Source organism: Littorina saxatilis, linkage group LG13, assembly GCF_037325665.1.
Source record: "Littorina saxatilis isolate snail1 linkage group LG13, US_GU_Lsax_2.0, whole genome shotgun sequence".
Classification (NCBI taxonomy): domain Eukaryota; kingdom Metazoa; phylum Mollusca; class Gastropoda; order Littorinimorpha; family Littorinidae; genus Littorina; species Littorina saxatilis.
The window spans coordinates 781,084-802,200 of NC_090257.1; the positions used below are offsets into that span (position 1 = coordinate 781,084).

The 21,117-nt window shown below is 43.9% G+C and overlaps 1 protein-coding gene across 1 annotated transcript in view; it reads left to right on the forward strand.

Annotated features, from left to right (window-relative positions):
- The first annotated feature begins 2,634 nt into the window (after positions 1–2,634).
- LOC138946153 (mucin-2-like) overlaps positions 2,635–21,117 on the forward strand; it is a 22,192-nt gene continuing 3,709 nt past the window's right edge. Inside the window, exons 1-6 of the mRNA XM_070317663.1 lie at positions 2,635–2,643; positions 3,237–4,826; positions 7,924–8,212; positions 9,066–11,042; positions 13,149–13,463; positions 17,855–18,075. Coding sequence (XP_070173764.1) covers positions 2,635–2,643; positions 3,237–4,826; positions 7,924–8,212; positions 9,066–11,042; positions 13,149–13,463; positions 17,855–18,075 — 4,401 coding nt within the window. The remainder of the gene's footprint in view (positions 2,644–3,236; positions 4,827–7,923; positions 8,213–9,065; positions 11,043–13,148; positions 13,464–17,854; positions 18,076–21,117) is intronic.

Genomic DNA, 21,117 nt, shown 5'->3' on the forward strand with positions numbered 1-21,117 from the left:
TTCTTTTGTATTTTGTAGGTTGCGACTACAGTCTTTCATACTGAGTTGCGGGTTATGTAAAGGTGTAAGAATAATGTTGACACGATATGTTGACAGTGACGGACCGACGAAATATGATGTTACATTTGTTGAAAGAACACGTGTGATTTTTTAGATTGAGACTCATTGAGAGTGCGTTTCGAACAAGCTACGTTTTGGATAATGCCGAAAGGATTCTGTAACGTTTCGGATTTTTTGTATTTTGAACCACGTATGAGAGTGCGTTTCGAACAGCTACGTTTTGGATAATGCCAAAAGGATTCTGTAATGTTTCGGATTTTGTTTTTGAACCACGCATGTATTCGATGATTTTTGTTGATTTTTTATGTCGACTTTTGTAAAGACTAAGATGTCTTCGAGGGGGGAATGTGAATGCCCCTGCTAAGGAGCCTTCTGTGTATTTAGATTCTTTTTGTTTTGCTTGTGTTTTTTAGTCATGTTTCTAGCTTGACTCGCATGCGACTTTCCGTGGTGGTGGTTTCCCTTTTTTCTGATCTCCTTCTCACCTCTTTTCTTTCACTTTTCTTTCCTTATCTCACTTTTGCCCCTATTTGTTCCCATTTTGCAGCCACCTCTGTAGGTTCGCGTGCGGGTCTAGCTCGCTCTTTATCCTCTAGTTTTTCTTTATTAAGTATGAGCGTCCTGGTACGAACTTTGTTTTGTTTTAATGACGTTAAATATTGTAACGAACTAATTTATAAACAAGGTAGTGTGGCCGGCGTTTTTCTGATATTAATTTCATGTGCCTGTATGGCTCACGCTGGACAGCCTATGGAGTTTTTCCCCGGAGAGCACGGGACGCATGTTTTGCAACAGTAATATTGTAGTAACGCGCAGTTTTTTTAGTTCACCTCTGTGGTGGATAGCCTGTATTCGTCGTCACTTACTGGGAAGCCGTTCACGGAACAAGATGTTTTAGGATAGATAGATTTTTTTTGCTCTGTTCCGGGGCCCAGTGTTTTCTGCCAGCCTCCAGTTTTGTTTTTAAGTTATTTTGTAGTTCAGGTTCAGTTGCTCGCCTTGAGTCTGTTTTTAGATTATTGATGCTGTCAAAGGCGAGTATCCATTTCTGACTATGTTTCTTTTATTTACCGAATTCGTGTAATTTTCGTTTTGAATCTTTGTTTGTTATGACTTTCTGTCCGTTTCTGTGTCTTCTGTCCGTTTCTGTGTCTTCTGTCCGTTTCTGTGTCTTCTGTCCGTTTCTGTGTCTTCTGTCCGTTTCTTTGTCTTCTGTCCGTTTCTGTGTCTTCTGTCCGTTTCTGTGTCTTCTTTCCGTCTCTGTGTCTTCTGTCCGTTTCTTTGTCTTCTTTCCGTCTCTGTGTCTTCTGTCCGTTTCTTTGTCTTCTTTCCGTTTCTGTGTCCTACGTTTATTCTATGTAGGGTTTTTCTAACATATTTTTGTCTTGATGATTTTTTATTGATTTGCCGCCATCTTGTTTCGGCCGCCATTTTGTCGTCCATCTTTGATGTTTATGTTTTTAGGACACCTTTGATGTTTAGTTTGATGTTTCGAATTCTAAGTTTAGTTTTTTCTTTCTATCAGTTTCCACCGCTCCGCGCTTCTCGCTCCGCGCTTCTCGCTCACCGCTCCGCGCTTCTCGCTCCATGCTCCACGCTTCACACTCTACTGTTCTGCACTCTCACTCAAACTAGTCCTTTCTACTTCACATTTTAGCTTTAATTCACTTTCTAAACTTAGATTAGTTTTTCCGCCACGCTCCGATATAGGTTACTTAGCCTCTCCATAGATTTATGTTTAGCCTTTTATATATTGATATTATGAGCTGATTCCGAATTACTATGACATCGACAAGTATGACCATATTCACAATAAACTTTAATTAATTTTCCAATTCTAGTGTTCGTTTTGTTTTGTGAGCGCGTCGGTTCTTTATAGCACCAAAATTACATCCTCCAGAATTTATATAAGCCATCACAGAATCTTACAGCTACTCAAGGGCAAGCACACCAAGCATAACAGGAATGATGGACGAATAGAATAACAATAACAATAACAATAACAGCACTTTATTGTCCATTAAAATATTACATAAAAATGGAAATTTTTCTTCGGCACACCCTGCCTGCCTGTAAACGATTATAACAACAATTGTATAGGATGACACACATAAAACATAAAACATAAAAGGGATACAATCAAATATGATATTGTACTATGTAAATTTACCCTCTCATATCACAGGAGTTGGGTTTCACAGCCGAGTAATCACATTACAAATATTTCCCACGCACCTTCACATGTACACATTGTTTGCTTTTTCCCAGCCGACCAGCCTCTACGTGATGCGAGAAGAATTTAAAATGGTGACTGCAGAAGGCAGGAATGACTTTTTAAACTGGTTTTTGCGTGCCAAAGGGACCTTATAACGTTTACCTGAAGGGAGAATTTCGAAACAGGGGTTGAGAGGATGGATCGGATCACGGACAATTTTGAGAGCTTTCCGCTTAATGGCAGCTTCGTAGAGACTGGTCAGCTGTCGTTGGGGTTGCCCAACAAGCTTGCTAGCCGTCGCAACAATGCGGTGGAGTTTAGCTTTGTTTTTAACATTTGTGGTACCATACCATGTCACAATGTTAAAAGTCAGTATGCTCTCAATCAAACTGCAATACACAAGTTCCATAACACTTTGATTGACATTAAAATATTTAAGCTTCCTGAGAAGAAAAAGTCGCTGCTGAGCTTTCTTATAAACAGCATGAACATGATCACTAAAAGTCAGCTTATTGTCAATTGAAACCCCAAGATATTTGAAGGTTTCCACAAGTTCAACTTCCTTGTCGCTTATTCTCACTTTTTGGGTACCACAATTATCACTCTTTCCTCCAAAAATCATTTCTTTTGTTTTGCCTACATTCAACTGCAAGAAACTGGACTTGAACCATTCATTCAGAAGATCAACTTGGGTAAAATACTTTGACAAAGTTTCGTCGTCCTTCAGACGCCCAATGAATATCCAAAGAAGTTGAAATCTGTGTTCGTCTGTTTGACGGTCTGTCTGTTGGTCAGTCTGGCTGCGTGGTTGTCTTGCTTGTTTGTTTGTGTGTCAATCTGGTCCATTGACTCGAAATATAATGATATCATGCATTATCCCAAGCTTGCTTTTTTGTCAAATAAAAACATTTCTTGGAAGAAAACGTAATAAAATACAATACAAACATATTGTTCACATCAGGACAAGTGCAGACAATCATCACAAAGCAAGTGTGGACACACCAAGACGACACACCAAGACGACACACCAAGACGACACACCAAGACGACACACCAAGACGACACACCAAGACGACACACCAAGACGACACACCAAGACGACACACCAAGACGACACACCAAGACGACACACCAAGACGACACACCAAGACGACACACCAAGACGACACACCAAGACGACACACCAAGACGACACACCAAGACGACACACCAAGACGACACACCAAGACGACACACCAAGACGACACACCAAGACGACACACCAAGACGACACACCAAGACGACACACCAAGACGACACACCAAGACGACACACCAAGACGACACACCAAGACGACACACCAAGACGACACACCAAGACGACACACCAAGACGACACACCAAGACGACACACCAAGACGACACACCAAGACGACACACCAAGACGACACACCAAGACGACACACCAAGACGACACACCAAGACGACACACCAAGACGACACACCAAGACGACACACCAAGACGACACACCAAGACGACACACCAAGACGACACACCAAGACGACACACCAAGACGACACACCAAGACGACACACCAAGACGACACACCAAGACGACACACCAAGACGACACACCAAGACGACACACCAAGACGACACACCAAGACGACACACCAAGACGACACACCAAGACGACACACCAAGACGACACACCAAGACGACACACCAAGACGACACACCAAGACGACACACCAAGACGACACACCAAGACGACACACCAAGACGACACACCAAGACGACACACCAAGACGACACACCAAGACGACACACCAAGACGACACACCAAGACGACACACCAAGACGACACACCAAGACGACACACCAAGACGACACACCAAGACGACACACCAAGACGACACACCAAGACGACACACCAAGACGACACACCAAGACGACACACCAAGACGACACACCAAGACGACACACCAAGACGACACACCAAGACGACACACCAAGACGACACACCAAGACGACACACCAAGACGACACACCAAGACGACACACCAAGACGACACACCAAGACGACACACCAAGACGACACACCAAGACGACACACCAAGACGACACACCAAGACGACACACCAAGACGACACACCAAGACGACACACCAAGACGACTCACCAAGACGACTCACCAAGACGACTCACCAAGACGACACACCAAGACGACACACCAAGACGACACACCAAGACGACACACCAAGACGACACACCAAGACGACACACCAAGACGACAAATCATCGTTTACAACTATGAGTAATCATCAAGGCCCCCCAGACCAGGATGACTTCGATTCAGGAAGAGCCCCCTCACTGCTTCACGGGCATCTTGCACCCCCGTTTCACCCACCCCGGGTAGATGGGCAATGGGCGGACCTCGACCTGGGCGATCCTCGCCAGCAACCTCCAGCCAACTACCAAGCCCCCCTGGGACCGGCAAAAGCGTCGTGGATGGAGATGCTGGAGCAACCAGACCTACAATTTCGCCTCTACCAGATGTATGGTCACAACGGGGTAAGACTGTGGGCAACCAATAACAACACGGAGACTAGACAGTTTGACTGTTAACGTTACAAAATCCAGAATTAAAACTAAGAAAGGTAGAAATCCAAAAGCAGGTTGTTAACGTTCCAAAATTCAGAATTAAAAAAAACCAAGAATGATATACTGTATTATCGTAACGTTTGATTATTAACGAAACATAACGTTATATTTACAGTACGTTGACCCAGTGTTCATTTAAGCAGATCTGAACTTATGATACAGATAATGAACTTATCTCAAAATCGTCGACGAAGTTTCGAAGCAATCCATTCAGTCATACAGTGCTTTTTGTCATGATACCCCTCAACATTGACGCAAAAACCTTTCGTTTTCTACGGCTCATGCAGTCCATACCTGCATCAGTAGAAATGACATAACACAAGAGATACACAAGATATACACAAGATAGCAAAACAAAACAACCTGTTCTGAATAGATAATTGGTTTGGTTTTCTCACCAATGTAAAAGTTGCCATGTCGCGCCTATTCTGATTTTGGGGATAGCTTTACTTCTGCGGCGGTCACGTGACACCTAAAACAGAAATCTTTGATCCGAAAAGGGTGGAGGGCCTTCAATGGCTTATAAAGTTTGAATGAAATGACACGGGAATGAATGTTCAATTTGGGGTACGAAAACGGGTCTAATATATTTTGGGCAGACTTGATATAATTCTACTAGCAAAGGTAGCACACATGGTAAACATTATTTAGTGTTTACCATGTGTGCTACTTTTTGCCAGTAGAACTACAGAGTAATTCGCACACTGTTCACAACTGGTTACAAAAGAAAAAGTGTTCAAAAATGGAACTTCAGTTTACTGTATAGGAAATGTCCACTCCATATCATATACACCTGATAAACAGTACTGTTTCAAGACAACCGAGACTATGCAGAGATAGACATCAAAGTCGCCGTAAGGAAGTAATATCGCACAGTCCATCTCAGTGTTCGCTGCCCGTTGTTCAGTCGTGTCCAGTCGGTGCCCTCAGGTGACCAGCTTGCCGCGTGGGAGATGAATGTCCGTTTCGCGGTGACATGGAGAGGAGATAAAGTAAAGATAGGGGGGGGGGGGTGAGTTAAGAAGAGAGGGGGGAGGGAAGCGGAGGGAGACGGGAGAGTGGGAATAGGAGCAGGCCTATAATGAAGACTGACTCTCTTTTTTTTAGAATAAAAAGTGTAAGGCACAATGTCTACATTTTAGACACAAAGCCTCAATTTTCTTTCAACCATCCCTTAGAATTATTAGGATCATAAGATACTTTAACACTGTCTACCCAACCTATGTTGACCAAGTTTTTCTTAGCCGAGACCAGCAGCTGTGCTGCAGCAGGTTACTCAGAATTGTAGTAACTGTGTATCAACACGCTGGAATGAAGGCGTTAGATGGACGTTACAGGAAGCGACTGAAGCTAACAGTCTGAGCGGATATGTCCGTACTTGGTCAGATAGAGCCATATGAGTGGGTACGGATATATCCGTACCTGGGAGACAATGAGTTAAGGAGCATGACAAAGGCAAAAAGAACTAAATATTAATTTTAATCAGAATAAACCAAAACAGAAAGGTGGGAGGTGGGGGGAAACAGGTCATTTTAACAGAAGATAGTACTACTCGTCCTTAACAACTTTTCTTCTTAAGTATTATGCAAAATTTGCTTGGATTTTATTATTTTTTTATTTTAAAAAAACCGCCCAGACCATACCTTTTAGGGGCATTTTAACAGCAGGTGTCAACACACGTCGATACATCAGATAACAAGAACCTTTACCACCAATAGGTGTCAACACACGTCGATACATCAGATAACAAGAACCTTTACCACCAGTAGGTCCCTTGTGATGTCTTTATGTAAATGCTTCGGGTTCTTCTTCTTCGCCATAATCAGATTTCATCTATCTCAAAATTATCATTACCAACAGCCCAAAGGTCAGAATCTAGGTGAACACAAATCATGGCGAGGATTTTCATTTGCCTGACATGGACCGAAACCCATCCGTTTTCGTTACGGCGTTATTTCTGCACAGTGATTTTGACTTCCAAATGTTGTGGCCTCCCGATTGGATTTTTCTTACTATTTGAGTTATGATCACTTTTTTGTAATAACACGTCATAGTTATATAGGTGTACACACTTGCCTAGCTGTATACTGTGTATCGCGCGCTTGATTAACCTAAACCCCAAATTGATCTAAACAATGTCATTGTGCAGTCAACTCATACTTGTACATAATAATCCTTCAGTTCAGCACAAACAAAGAAGAAACCAAAACAAGAGAAACATTTATAAAGCAGTTTGTCAATGTCTCCGCAGTTTGTCAATGTCTCCGCAGTTTGTCAATGTCTCCGCAGTTTGTCAATGTCTCCGCAGTTTGTCAATGTCTCCGCAGTTTTGCAAAACGATACTGTGTGCTACCTCAAATCAAAACTGACAAAACATGGAAGGAAAAGTGACCGTTTTAAAATCGGATACCTGTCAAAAACATGAACACAAGAATACAGATCGTCGCGTCGAGATACACGTACATCGCTCTATTGTTCTTTTATTCATATTCAATGTGATGATATCAAAGTGTGTTCAGTCGAACCTATAGCTACCATTGTGACCACCTCTTGAAAGTGACCACCTACAAACAGCGACTACTCCGAAAGATCACAGACCTACAATCGAACCTATAGCTACCCTTGCAACCACCTCTTGAAAGTGACCACCTGAAAACAGCGACTACTACGAAGGATCACAGACCGACAGTGGAAAGTGTCAATAATGAGCACCAGAGGCCTGCCAACAGTGGTCTTCAAAGACAGGTCGTCGCCATGGAAATGTACATTAAATAGAAGAAAAACTCGTCTAGGATCCTTGGCAGTGGTCGTTGAGGGCAGGTGGTCACTTTCGAGAGGTGGTCTCGAGGGCAGATTCGACTGTATCAAATTCACCTTTTCATGGCGACCATCTGTCTATAACGACCATTTTGGTCGCTCTCATTGCTGGTCTTTACAGACAGGTTCGACTGTGATATAATATATTATTGTAAGCCAACATTTCAAACGCAAGACTTTATCTCTCCAGATTCCCCCAATGACCGACAGTCAGCAAAGTTACAATGACACCCATAGGTCAGCGCCTTCACCTTATGACGTCGACTTCCGCTACCAAGATCGCACCCTACCGACGGTTCCTGTGAGGACCGGAAATGACGTTACCCCCTCGACTTTGTACCCGGACTCTGGTAGCAAATGGCAGAAGTTCAAACGCAAACGAAATGCCTGTATAATCGTGCTTGTCTGTGTGGCGAGTCTTGTTGTTCTGGCTGCTGTTACTGCAGGAGTTTTGCATTCAGTGGTGGACAATTCCCAAGGTAAGAGAGACTTTAGAACTGGTAATGTTCAAGAATAGTGTCCCAAAGTCAAGGTAGCTGGTAAAAGTCAAGAGCAGTGGCCCAAAATAACTCTCCCTGTCAACAATTTGCGAAGAAGTTACGTCCCTTGAAAACATGAAAAACAGTTTTACGGAATGAATGAACATTGAGAGTTAAAACTATCGGGGTTTTTGTTTGTTTTTCTCCCTCAAATATTGTAACTCAGTTTTGACGCGCGCAGTGGTCTAATGGCTAAACCGTCGGCCTTTTATGTGAAGGTTCAGAACTCGAATCCCAGCCGCGCCTGGTGGTTTAAGGGTGGAGATTTTTCTGATCTCCCAAGTCAATTTATGCGCAGACCTGTTATAGTACCTTATGACCTTATGACCCTTTGTCTGTGCGCGGAACTCCCTGGAATGTTGGACTGTATTCTTGAACATTATCAGGTAATGAAGAACTGGCAATAAAACAAAACTGGTCCCAACTTGAACAAAGCTGTTGAAAGGTATCAGACGGAGAGAGTGTATCCATGCGGTGTGTTGAAGGCAACGTAGAACTGCTGAGATCACTTGTTATTCTTTTTTGTTTTGTTTTGTAATCCAATTGATTATTTTCTTAATTTGTCTATCCATGTTTTCTTTTTTATGAACTTATCAATGTATGAGTTTATCTGTGTTTGTCTCTTTGTTGTGTGTTTCTTTGTTGAACATGTCGCACCACAGTTATCACCACAGCTATCACCACAGCTATCACCACAGCTATCACCACAGCTATCACCAAGCAATTCAATCTAATGAAAAGGAAATACAAATAAAACCATCACCGCTTACAATGTTCATCTCTTTCCACACAGAAGCTGACGCCATCAAGCAAAGTGGTGTCACCCAGTCAGCATCAACATCAACGGCAAGAGTTTCTGTGACAACACCGATTGCACAGACACAAGAGAGACATACAGAAGTATCACCCACACGATCAGTAATAGAGACGTCACTAACCACGTCACCAACCACGTCAATTGCTACGTCACCAACCACTTCACCAACTACGTCACCAACAACGTCACCTACTCCGTCACCAACCACGTCACCAACTACGTTACCCAACACGTCACCTACATCACCAACCACGTCGCAAACCACGTCCCAAACCCCGTCCCCAACCACGTCCCCAACCACGTCGCCTACTACTTCACAAACTACGTCACCAACCACGTCACCTACTACGTCACCAATCACGTCATCAACTATGTCACAAACCACGACACCAACCACGTCACCTACTACGTCACCAATCACGTCATCAACTATGTCACAAACCACGACACCAACCACGTCACCAACCATGTCTCCTACTACGTCTTCAACCACGTCACCTACTACGTCACCAACCACTTCACCAACCACGTCATCAACCACGTCACCTACTACTTCACAAACCACTTCACCAACCACGTCACCAACCACGTCACCCACGACATCACCAACCACGTCACCCACGACATCACCAACCACGTCACCCACTACTTCTCCAACAACGTCACCAACCACATCACTCACGACATCCCCAACCACGTCACCAACCACGTCACCCACGACATCACCAACCACGTCACCCACGACATCACCAACCACGTCACCCACTACTTCTCGAACAACGTCACCAACCACATCACCCACGACATCACCAACCACATCACTCACGACATCCCCAGCCACGTCAACAACCACGTCACCCACTACTTCTCCAACAACGTCACCAACCACGTCACCCACTACTTCTCCAACAACGTCACCAACCACATCAACCACGACATCACCTACCACATCACCCACGACATCATCAACCACGTCACCAACCACGTCACCCACTACGTATCCAACCACGTCACCAACTACGCCACCAACCACGTCACCCACTACTTCTCGAACAACGTCTCCAACCACATCACCAACCACGTCACCAACCACGTCACCCACTACTTCTCCAACCATGTCTCCAACCACATCACTAACAACCTCACCAACCACCTCACCAACCACGTCACCAACCACGTCACCAACAACGTCACCCACGACGTCACCAATAACCTCACAAACCTCGTCACCAACCTCGTCACCAACCACGCCACTAACCACGTCACCAACCACGTCACCAACCACGTCACCAACCACGTCACCCACCACGTCACCAACCACGTCACCAACCACGTCACCCACCACGTCACCCACCACGTCACCAACCACGTCACCAACCACGTCACCCCCGACGTCACCAACCACGTCACCTACCACGTCACCCACGACGTCACCAACCACGTCACCAACCACGTCTCCAACCACGTCACCAACCACGTCACCAACTACTTATCCAACCATGTCCCCAACCACGTCACCTACCACGTTACCAACAACGTCACCCACGATGTCACCAACAACCTCAACAACCACGTCACCCACGACGTCAGCAACCACGTCACCAACCACGTCACCCACCACGTCACCAACCACGTCACCCACGACGTCAACAACCACGTCACCCACCACGTCAACAACCACGTCACCCACCACGTCACCCACTACTTCTCCAACCACGTCACCCACGACGTTAGCAACCACGTCACCAACCACGTCAGCCACCACTTCTCTAACCACGTCTCCAACCACGTCACCAACCTCGTCACCAACAACGTCACCCACGATGTCACCAACAACCTCAACAACCACGTCACCCACGACGTCAGCAACCACGTCACCAACCACGTCACCCACCACGTCACCAACCACGTCACCAACAAGCGCACCAGAAACAACGACTCCAGTTCTTGATGGTATGAAAGCATGAAGTTCACGTTTATTTCTTTACGAGTTTATCATGTTCGCGTCTCCATTTATCTTGCGTTCGCCTTAAAGTGATTATTTTAGCACAGTTAAAGGCACAATACATGTACTCACCACGTGAACAGGACAATGTCGGTTTAAGTTGTACACACTCACGGCAAATCCATTAGGGGCATGTGAGACGAGGAAACCCGGCTTTGTATATGAAACAAGGAAATAAAAAAGATTGTAATGTAAAAAAGAGCAGAGCGCAGGGGGGTAGGGGGTGGGGAGGGGGGGGGGGCAAGGGAGGGGAGAGGGGAGGCGAGGGGAGATTAGTAAATGCAGACATGCAGCTGGTTGTCGGCGGCTAGAGGAGACCTGAGTTTGAGTAGGGTATCCGGCTCACCGTCTTAAATTAGGCCAGCCTTTTACATGGAATGAGACCATCTTTCTACTTGGTCACATACCAACATTCAACACCCACTTGGGTGCCTTCTGTTTGGAGTGAGAATCAACACCCACTTGGGTGCCTTCTGTTTGGAGTGAGAATCAACACCCACTTGGGTGCCTTCTGTTTGGAGTGAGAATCAACACCCACTTGGGTGCCTTCTGTTTGGAGTGAGAATCAACACCCACTTGGGTGCCTTCTGTTTGGAGTGAGAATCAACACCCACTTGGGTGCCTTCTGTTTGGAGTGAGAATCAACACCCACTTGGGTGCCTTCTGTTTGGAGTGAGAATCAACACCCACTTGGGTGCCTTCTGTTTGGAGTGAGAATCAACACCCACTTGGGTGCCTTCTGTTTGGAGTGAGAATCAACACCCACTTGGGTGCCTTCTGTTTGGAGTGAGAATCAACACCCACTTGGGTGCCTTCTGTTTGGAGTGAGAATCAACACCCACTTGGGTGCCTTCTGTTTGGAGTGAGAATCAACACCCACTTGGGTGCCTTCTGTTTGGAGTGAGAATCAACACCCACTTGGGTGCCTTCTGTTTGGAGTGAGAATCAACACCCACTTGGGTGCCTTCTGTTTGGAGTGAGAATCAACACCCACTTGGGTGCCTTCTGTTTGGAGTGAGAATCAACACCCACTTGGGTGCCTTCTGTTTGGAGTGAGAATCAACACCCACTTGGGTGCCTTCTGTTTGGAGTGAGAATCAACACCCACTTGGGTGCCTTCTGTTTGGAGTGAGAATCAACACCCACTTGGGTGCCTTCTGTTTGGAGTGAGAATCAACACCCACTTGGGTGCCTTCTGTTTGGAGTGAGAATCAACACCCACTTGGGTGCCTTCTGTTTGGAGTGAGAATCAACACCCACTTGGGTGCCTTCTGTTTGGAGTGAGAATCAACACCCACTTGGGTGCCTTCTGTTTGGAGTGAGAATCAACACCCACTTGGGTGCCTTCTGTTTTGGAGTGAGAATTTAAAATGAATTAATTTTTTAACTGGCACTGGTGTCAAATCTGCAAACTTAATTCCTCCAAACATTCGTAACCTCCGAGGAAGCAGTTGGGTGTTGATTTATGGTAAGGGTACAAGTCCAGGGCGGTCCTACCCCATGCATAAGCCTGGGCAGAGAGGAGATAGTCAGCTCATCTGTTGTCACGGGGAGGATTGTTTCTTTAAGATAGTTGAAGCTAATTTAAATGTGTTTAACCGGGGGGGGGGGGGGGGGAAGACTGTTGGGGGTTGTAATTATATGACCACGCCTCCGGAATACCGTAAAATAAGTGTTGGGGCGCCCTGCTGTTCACATTTGAAATGGCTGTGTTAAGGGTGGTGATTTTCGGAAACATTCTGTAGAACAGTGTCTCAAATTCAAGGAAGTTGTTGCAAGGTAGTAAACTTTACAGACGTAGAGAATAATGGCAGTTGGGTTGAATATGAGGAAAAATCGTAATAAAAACTAAAAATGTTGACTTTGAATAATTATCGACTCCTTCGATGAACTCTATTTTCATGTTCAAGGGGCATAATTACATGCCGGACTGTCGACAGAGATAGCTAGGCTGGGACACTGTTTATGACTGTTAGATCCCAAAAATATCAACATCCAGACAAACCCGAACGATTTTTCTTCAGAAATGAAGCTGTTTGATTTGTTTCCCCCAGAGTTGACGATGGAGCAAGTGACATTTGTCAAAGATTCACCTCTTGACATCGTCTGTGTATACCCCTCGCTCAACCCTCCGGCCGTGTACGTCTTCTTTGCGAGTTATGTCAATCGAGTTCCAGTCATCATGGCCGCGTTCACGGAATCCGCGCCCCCTTCGGTGACTAATCCCACGGGGTCGGAAGCGCTTGTAACCCAAGCGGGCGGCAGGACCATGTTGACGTTGCGGATCTTGAAAGCTGCGTGCAGTGACGTCGGAGTCTACTCCTGCATGGAACGTTCCAAGGTGGCTCAGCTGAACGTTGGGCCTGAAGGTGAGTAGATTGTGTGTGTGTGTGTGGGGGGGGGGGCTGGGGGGTGGGGGTGGCTGTATGTGTGGGTGTGGGGGATGGCCGTGTGTGTGTGTGTGTGTGTGTGTGTATGTGTGTATGTGTCTGTCTGTCTGTCTGTCTGTCTGTCTGTCTGTCTGTGTAGAGCGATTCAGAGTAAACTACTGGACCGATCTTTATGAAATTTTACATGAGAGTTCCTGGGTATGATATCCCAATAGTGTTTTTTTTCATTTTTTCGATAAATGTCTTTGATGACGTCATATCCAGCTTTTTGTGAAAGTTGAGGCGGCACTGTCACAGCCTCATTTTTCAATCAAATTGATTGAAATTTTTGTAAAGCAATCTTCGACGAAGGCCGGACTTCGGTATTGCATTTCAGCTTGGTGGCTTAAAAATTAATTAATGACTTTGGTCATTAATATCTGAAAATTGTCATTAAAAAAATTTTTTTATAAAACGATCCAAATTTACGTTCATCTTATTTTTCATCAATTTCTGATTCCAAAAACATTTAAATATTATGTTATATTCGGATTAAAAACAAGCTTTCAAAATTAAAAATATAACAATTATGATCAAAATTAAATTTCCAAAATCATCGTATTCCTTGTCGGTTCCTGATTCCAAAAACATATAGATATGATATGATTGGATTAAAAACACGCTCAAAAATTTAAAACGAAGAGAGGTACAGAAAAACGTACTATGCAGCACAGCGAAACCACTAACGCGCTAAACAAGCTCGTCACTTTCACTGCGTTTTGCACGAGCGGCGGACTACGGTCATTGTGAAAAAATGCAGTGCGTTCAGTTTCATTCTGTGAGTTCCACAGCTTGACTAAAATAATGTAGTAATTTCGTCTTACGCGACATGTTTTCTCTTTTGGTAGCGTTCACTCTAAATTTTCCGCCAAAAACGGACTCGTTTCTGTCCACAGCCAAAGCTTTTATCACACAAAAATTGCTATATATGACAGCTAAGACCGTATTTGTTACATTTTTGCAGTGTTGATCCCGACTTTCTTCTGCAAACAAAAAATAATAGCAAAATCTCAAAGTATGTGCGAGTCCCCTAATATGGACCACCTTCAACAAATCGAAGAAAATAAAAGCTAAAGGCTATTTTCATCATTTCATTAAGAAGCTTGCTGGAAATAATAACTAGCCCTCGAGATTTAAAAGAAATATTAAAAGAAGTCTTCTTTTCGTGGAAGTTGATAATTTCACTTATTTTCACTCTGTTTTTGATAAGCTTCTTTAGTTTCCTGATGTGCTTCAAATAATGCTCTCATCAACCCGAAACAGATAAATCTAAAGCATATTTTAATTAGTCTGACTTGTACACTAAGTTGTATCATGTTATTTTGAAGTATAGGGGGCTTTTTACAGTGATTCGTGAAGGCCGCTTAACTGGTCCATATTAGGCGCCCAGGCTCCTAATATGAACCATTTATGAATTTTTCTGTATTTAATTTTTGCTGAATGTCTATCAAAGCTATTTCACTCTAATTAGGGCTAACGGTTACCCTAAACGAGAAGGACTACCAAACACAAATTGAAACTTATTCGCAAAAAAACAAGCTAGTTATCAGCATGAAACAAAAAGTGGTCCATATTATAAGTAAGAGCTTTTTGCGATCTTCAAACTATTATTCCCTGTGAACGCCAGAAATGTTACCCAGGCAACCAAAATAACAAAATCAACAACCAGTAAACCATCTGTAAAAAAAAATCATTATAATCCTGGGTAAAAATCTAGCGTCCTATTTGTATACGATCTTAACTTTTGCTGCCTGTCTGTAGATACCAACGAGACAGCACACAAAGTATCCTTTATGCAAATGAACACACACACACACACACACACTGACACGACACACACACACACACACACACACACACACACGCGCACACACACGCACCCCCCCCCCCCGCACACACACACACACACACACACACACACTTAATTTCTGAAAATACTGTTTTAGTCACTCATGAGTCGTTATTTTATATACATTTTCAGCAGGAACAGAAATGTATTCATTGTGGTTGTTGTTGTTGTTGTTGTTGTTGTTGTTGTTGTTGTTGTTGTTGTTGTTGTTGTTGTTGTTGTTGTTGTTTGGTCTTATGTGTGTTCTTTTAACGCCTGCTGGTGTGAATTACATTTGCTTTGCAAATACAAAACAACAACCTTATGCAGCATTTCGACTCTAAATGGATATTGCTTTTCTTTTTAAAAAGTTCCCTCTTATTTGGAGTAACTCCCAACAATATTTTCTTGAACACCTAGCGTCACACATCAAGCCAAATGTCACTCTACCCCTTGACGTCATTGCAACTGAAGAGACCACAATAACGTGTGAGGGTATGACGTCATCACAAGGTTTCCTGTTCTGGACTACAAAGGGGGCGAATGACCAAGTCTTCTCTGCTATGCCTGTTGATGCGACAACTACGTCAGAGATTGTGACGTCAAATTCCTGCAGCGTCACCAGGCGACTTACGACAACACGAGTAAGATCGTTGTTGTTGTTGTTGTTGTTGTTGTTGTTGTTGTTGTTGTTGTTGTTGTTGTTGTTGTTGTTGTTGTTGTTGTTGTTGTACCCTTCCACTGAGTAGCTTCCCCTGTAGTCTGACTGCAGAAAAGCCAAACACTGAGTTAGAAATGTTTCTTATGAGCGTGACGACAAGCAGAACAGATTTGGTTTATATTTTCACATCGAGAGATTGTCGGGTTAGTTTCAAGGCTGAATGATCAAATGATAGAAAGTGACAAAAAGAAATGTTGATTTTCAAGCAAATGAACAGGTCAATGCTCAACCGCATCGAAAGCGGAACCGGCACATCACAGAAAAATCGGGTCATGTAGACGGGACGCATCACCGATTTTCGGGCTCTGCGTCTACCACACTGGGTATTTCTTCGTTAAACGTCACAGTAGTAGGTTTTCATGCATGGAGAATCGCCCGGAAACTCGGAAAGGGACAAACATTAGGCTTTCGGATCAATGCTGTTGCTCAAACGAGACACGTCACGTCACGGGCGCATCATTCGGGACACCATGAGGTCGGCGTGTTTGTATTTCTTTCTGAGCCACCCATGTTCTTTCAAATCGGCTTTGATACATGTAATCTTTCATTGGCCATCAGGAGAAGCACGCTCACACAGATCTGTACGCACTTACACACGCACACGTACACTGACACGCGTACAGACAGCCACGCATGCGCACCCACACATACGCGCGCACGCACCAGCCCCCAAACACGCACGCACGCACGCATTCACGCATGGAACGAATGTACCCACACACGCACACACGCGCGCGCACACACACAAACACACACATACACACACACACACACACACATACATACACACACACACATTCACACACACACTCACACACACACACACATACACACGTCCAGAAATGTCAATATCTAGGTCAAACTCCTTTCATGAAGAAGCGTACTCGTGGCCAGAAAACGGTCCGCTATCACTGGCAAGAACTCGTACGCATTCAACTACGTATTGATTACAGGTCTGATTTCAGGAAATCAAACTTGTCACATCTGCAAGACGTTTGCCAACATTGGAAAAAAATAGGCCAATGAAATTAATCGGGACAGTGAGGCTAAAGATAAGGGTGTTCTTCTTTCTACATTAATTTAATTTGATCTTCATTTGCGAGTAAATGTTGGCGTGTGCGGGTGAATTACAGTTCAGTGCATGTCCCCTGAGTGGCATAACTCGCGCACACTGAATCCGTTTTTCTTTCTCTCTGTCAAAATAACGTCTTTAAAAGCCCAACTTTGTGTTCACTAATGCTAAATCTGCCTCGGCATAACAGGCACATAGTTTTGCATAATTGAAAAGTCCACAGCGCTCCGTATTCTGCACAGCTAAAATGTCCTTAACATCTTCGCAACAATTCGTGCTCCGTCCGCGTGATCTTGCAGAAGGACATTAATTAAGACAGCGTTTATGAGAAGCAATAAAAACACAAGAAACATTTGTTTCTCAGAGTGTTTCACGTCATCATGGCTGTCCCCATTAAACTTATCTGATCTTGACACCAAGAACCATAACCTCGCCTAGTTCTGCTACACGTGACACCCACTTGCCTCCCTTGGGTTATTTATGAAGGGTGGGTAATTCTCTGCTGTTCTTCGCGTACTTGGACGTTACCACGGTGAAGAAAATGCTTTATTTTCAGCGGAGGAGAAGGAAAAGAAGGAGGCAGGAGGAGGGGGTCGAGTGTGGGGGGGGGGGGGGGGGGAGGGGCGGGGGGATGGGAGTGGTGTAAGAGAGATCCTGGAGGTAAGATGACGGACTAAGTGAAGATATCTCGCTTCACATCAAAAAAAAAGATTTTACTAATCTGATCATCATCATCATCATCATCATCATCAACATCATCATCATCATCATCATCATCATCATCATCATTATCATCGTCGACGTCGTCGTCTTTATCAGCAGCAGCAGTAGCAGCAGCAGCAGCACAATCATCAGCATCCTCATCATCGTCATCACTATCATCATCATCATCATCATCATCTTCATCATCATCTTCATCGTCATCATAAGCGTATTTACATATTACGCAAATCGTACTAATATCAAGCGCCTTGCAATCCTCTAAAGTGATAACACGCAAATGAACAATTTTACAAAAACAGCAAATTCACGCATGTAGGCCTATAATAAGATATGTTTCATACAAAACAGAACTGTTATTATTGTCTGTAGTATTGTCAATAATGTACGAAAGAGAACATGACGAATATGAATACATAAGAAGCTTCGGATACTACAACATTAGAAATATTATAACGATACGCAAAACGAATCCTCTACTTTCCTAGGAAATGGTGAAACAGAGAGATAACCAGAGAAACGTTTCTTGGACGTGACAACAACAAGAATAACGGTAACCCAATAAAGAGAACTCCGTCACTTAGAATTAGCACAAATAGGGCCCGAAATGCGGAAGTTTTCATTTGTTTTTGGCTCTGAAGATAAATCAACACACAAGACGCGACTCAACCCAGCAGTCGTAGAACAATGTGTGTGATTTATCTGTTGGCAGAAGTCCTCTGGTCTGTGAACCAGAAACATAATGAGAGTAATCATTGGTGTTTTTTTCAACCCGTCATTTAGGCTGTTGATTTAAAAATGTAAGAATTTAATTGATAAAAGAAAAAAAAAGACCTATGAAGAAGGATGCTCCCAGCCGGAAGAATAAAAAAGAAAGGAAAAATAAAAAAAGGATAAAAGGCAAATAAGAAGGGTAGTATGTCACGTTTCAATATATCACTCAAGGTGATTATGAACCGGTTAATTACTACTAATTAACTAACCACACCACGACCCACTCTCGCAGGCATACAATTAAATAGAGTCAACAAAAGTATAAGTTTCAGACGCCTGTTTATGTATAAACTCTCCACCTCCCTCGAGCCTTCACTCAAAATATGTTCCTTTTACGTTCTCAACACGTAAAAAAACCAGTGTTCACTGACAAAATGCCAGTAGTATGTAGAAAATTATAGTAACACGCTGAACCCGTGTAAATACAGTCAAATGAGAATGTTCTGTTCGAAAAGCTCTAGTTCGTGCAGGTGTCACACACCCCACGTTGTCACTACTCCAATGAAATCATAGATACGAAAAGACAACGGTGGTCAACGGGTGCGTACGACATGGTGCACTTAGCTTTATCTCTGCTGCTGCTGCTTAGCCGGTATGCTGGTTAGTCGGTTCGCTGGTTAGCCGGTCCGCTGGTTAGCCGGTTCGCTGGTTAGCCGGTCCGCTGGTTAGCCGGTCTCCTGGTTAGCGTAGCCTCAACAGTTCCCGCCAGAGTCAGCCGTGCAGATGTTACAGGAACACGAAACGAACGAATCGGATCGAACGAAGCGAAGGCTGCAAACAGAAAGCATCGGTGCACTAAACATGTCAGCTACCCCTCACCCACCACCTTAAAACATGTTATCTTTAAATATCTCATCGAGCACGTGGGCCTGCACAAAACGGACTTTTTACAACAACAAAACAGTCATTTTCCGTCCTTCTCTCCCTATCTGCAAAAACCATATACAGATTAGTATTTTAGCGTCACAGAGAGTAAATTATGCGCTAACCTGGAAAGAACAACAGAGAGTATTTCATTCCACAACACAGACTCATCAACAGCGTTAAATAATGATTTATTACCTCAAAAGCCTATGATTGTACTCTCAATGGAAGCAAAGTCCGCTTCCTCCCTGGACCAGCCTCTGTTCGTCAACAGTGACCAAAACCGTCCAGAACCCCTTGTCGAATCCTTATGCGAAAGCCATCGCCGACGAAGGAAAATTGACGACTTGTCCTCAGCAAAATACGTGGCAGAGAGAAGAAATAACTCGTGGAAGTTCCCCTAGAGTGCCGAATATAATACTCGGTGAAAAACCATCATACTCTAGAAACTGTATTAGATCCTTCCTCTTCTGCCGCTGGGTGTCAAGTGTCCCGTACTCGTGTCTCTGTCAGACAACCTAGCCAAATAACACGTGACTGACCTTGTCACAAAACCAGTCCAGCTATACACAATTCTGCCTCCCCAAGCAGAAAAAAGACACGAGAAACTCAATCCCTGAAAATCCCGTGTGCGCTGTCAGCGAAAAACCGTCAGCCCTATGATAGCAGAAACCCGCACTGTGAAGCTCGTGCGTTTCAAAACATCCGTGCTCGTTGAGCACTGTCAGCAAACTCTGCTGTGTCCAATATCACGCACAGGCGCTTTCTATCATTATCGACCAAGAACAGGCACTCCACTGAGTGACACTTTCTTGGTCTCTGTCACCCGATCGTGACATAGTAGCAACCTGCATGCAACTGAGGTTAAAAAATAATGAGAGTAATCAGGATGGATGAGTTGACTCAAGCCCTTCCGTCTTTGCGCAGGAATATATCACAATCAGTGCCAACTACGTACTGACATTGACTAACATGGACATTTGTCTTTTTGCCGGGATCTAAAACGTGTTTTACAACCATTAATAAAGACGACAGACAGGAGAAGAACAAATCAGGGAAGAAAGGAAATGCCACGCGATGTTCTGAGGTAGGTGAACATTTCCCCTTACCAGAATTAACGATATGTCGTATATCCAGAAAACATATGAGTACAGAAAAAACCCGCAAAAAACACACAAAACTAAACAATTTAGTGCGCATGCGTTTTCACATGCACACGTGAAAAACGTCTACGAACAGTATTCTTTCACCGGAATCTATGTCTCTATCAATCATAAAATTGAAATAAAATAAGATAGAATAAAACCTTAGACGACACCGAAAAAGATATCAAGGAAGAAATGAAATGCGTTTGTGTTTTGCAAAGATCCCACATGAAAAACGCTTACAGACCCTTTTTTTCTGCACCAGAATCTACGCAGTGTCTTGAAAAACACACACACACACACACACACACAAACACACACACACACACACACACACACACACAAAAACACACACACACTCACACACACACAACAACAACAACAACAACAACAACGACCACAGCACAAATAGAAAAGCATCAAGCAAGAAATAAGGCGAAATGCGTGTGAGGTTTGAAAAGGTCCAACAT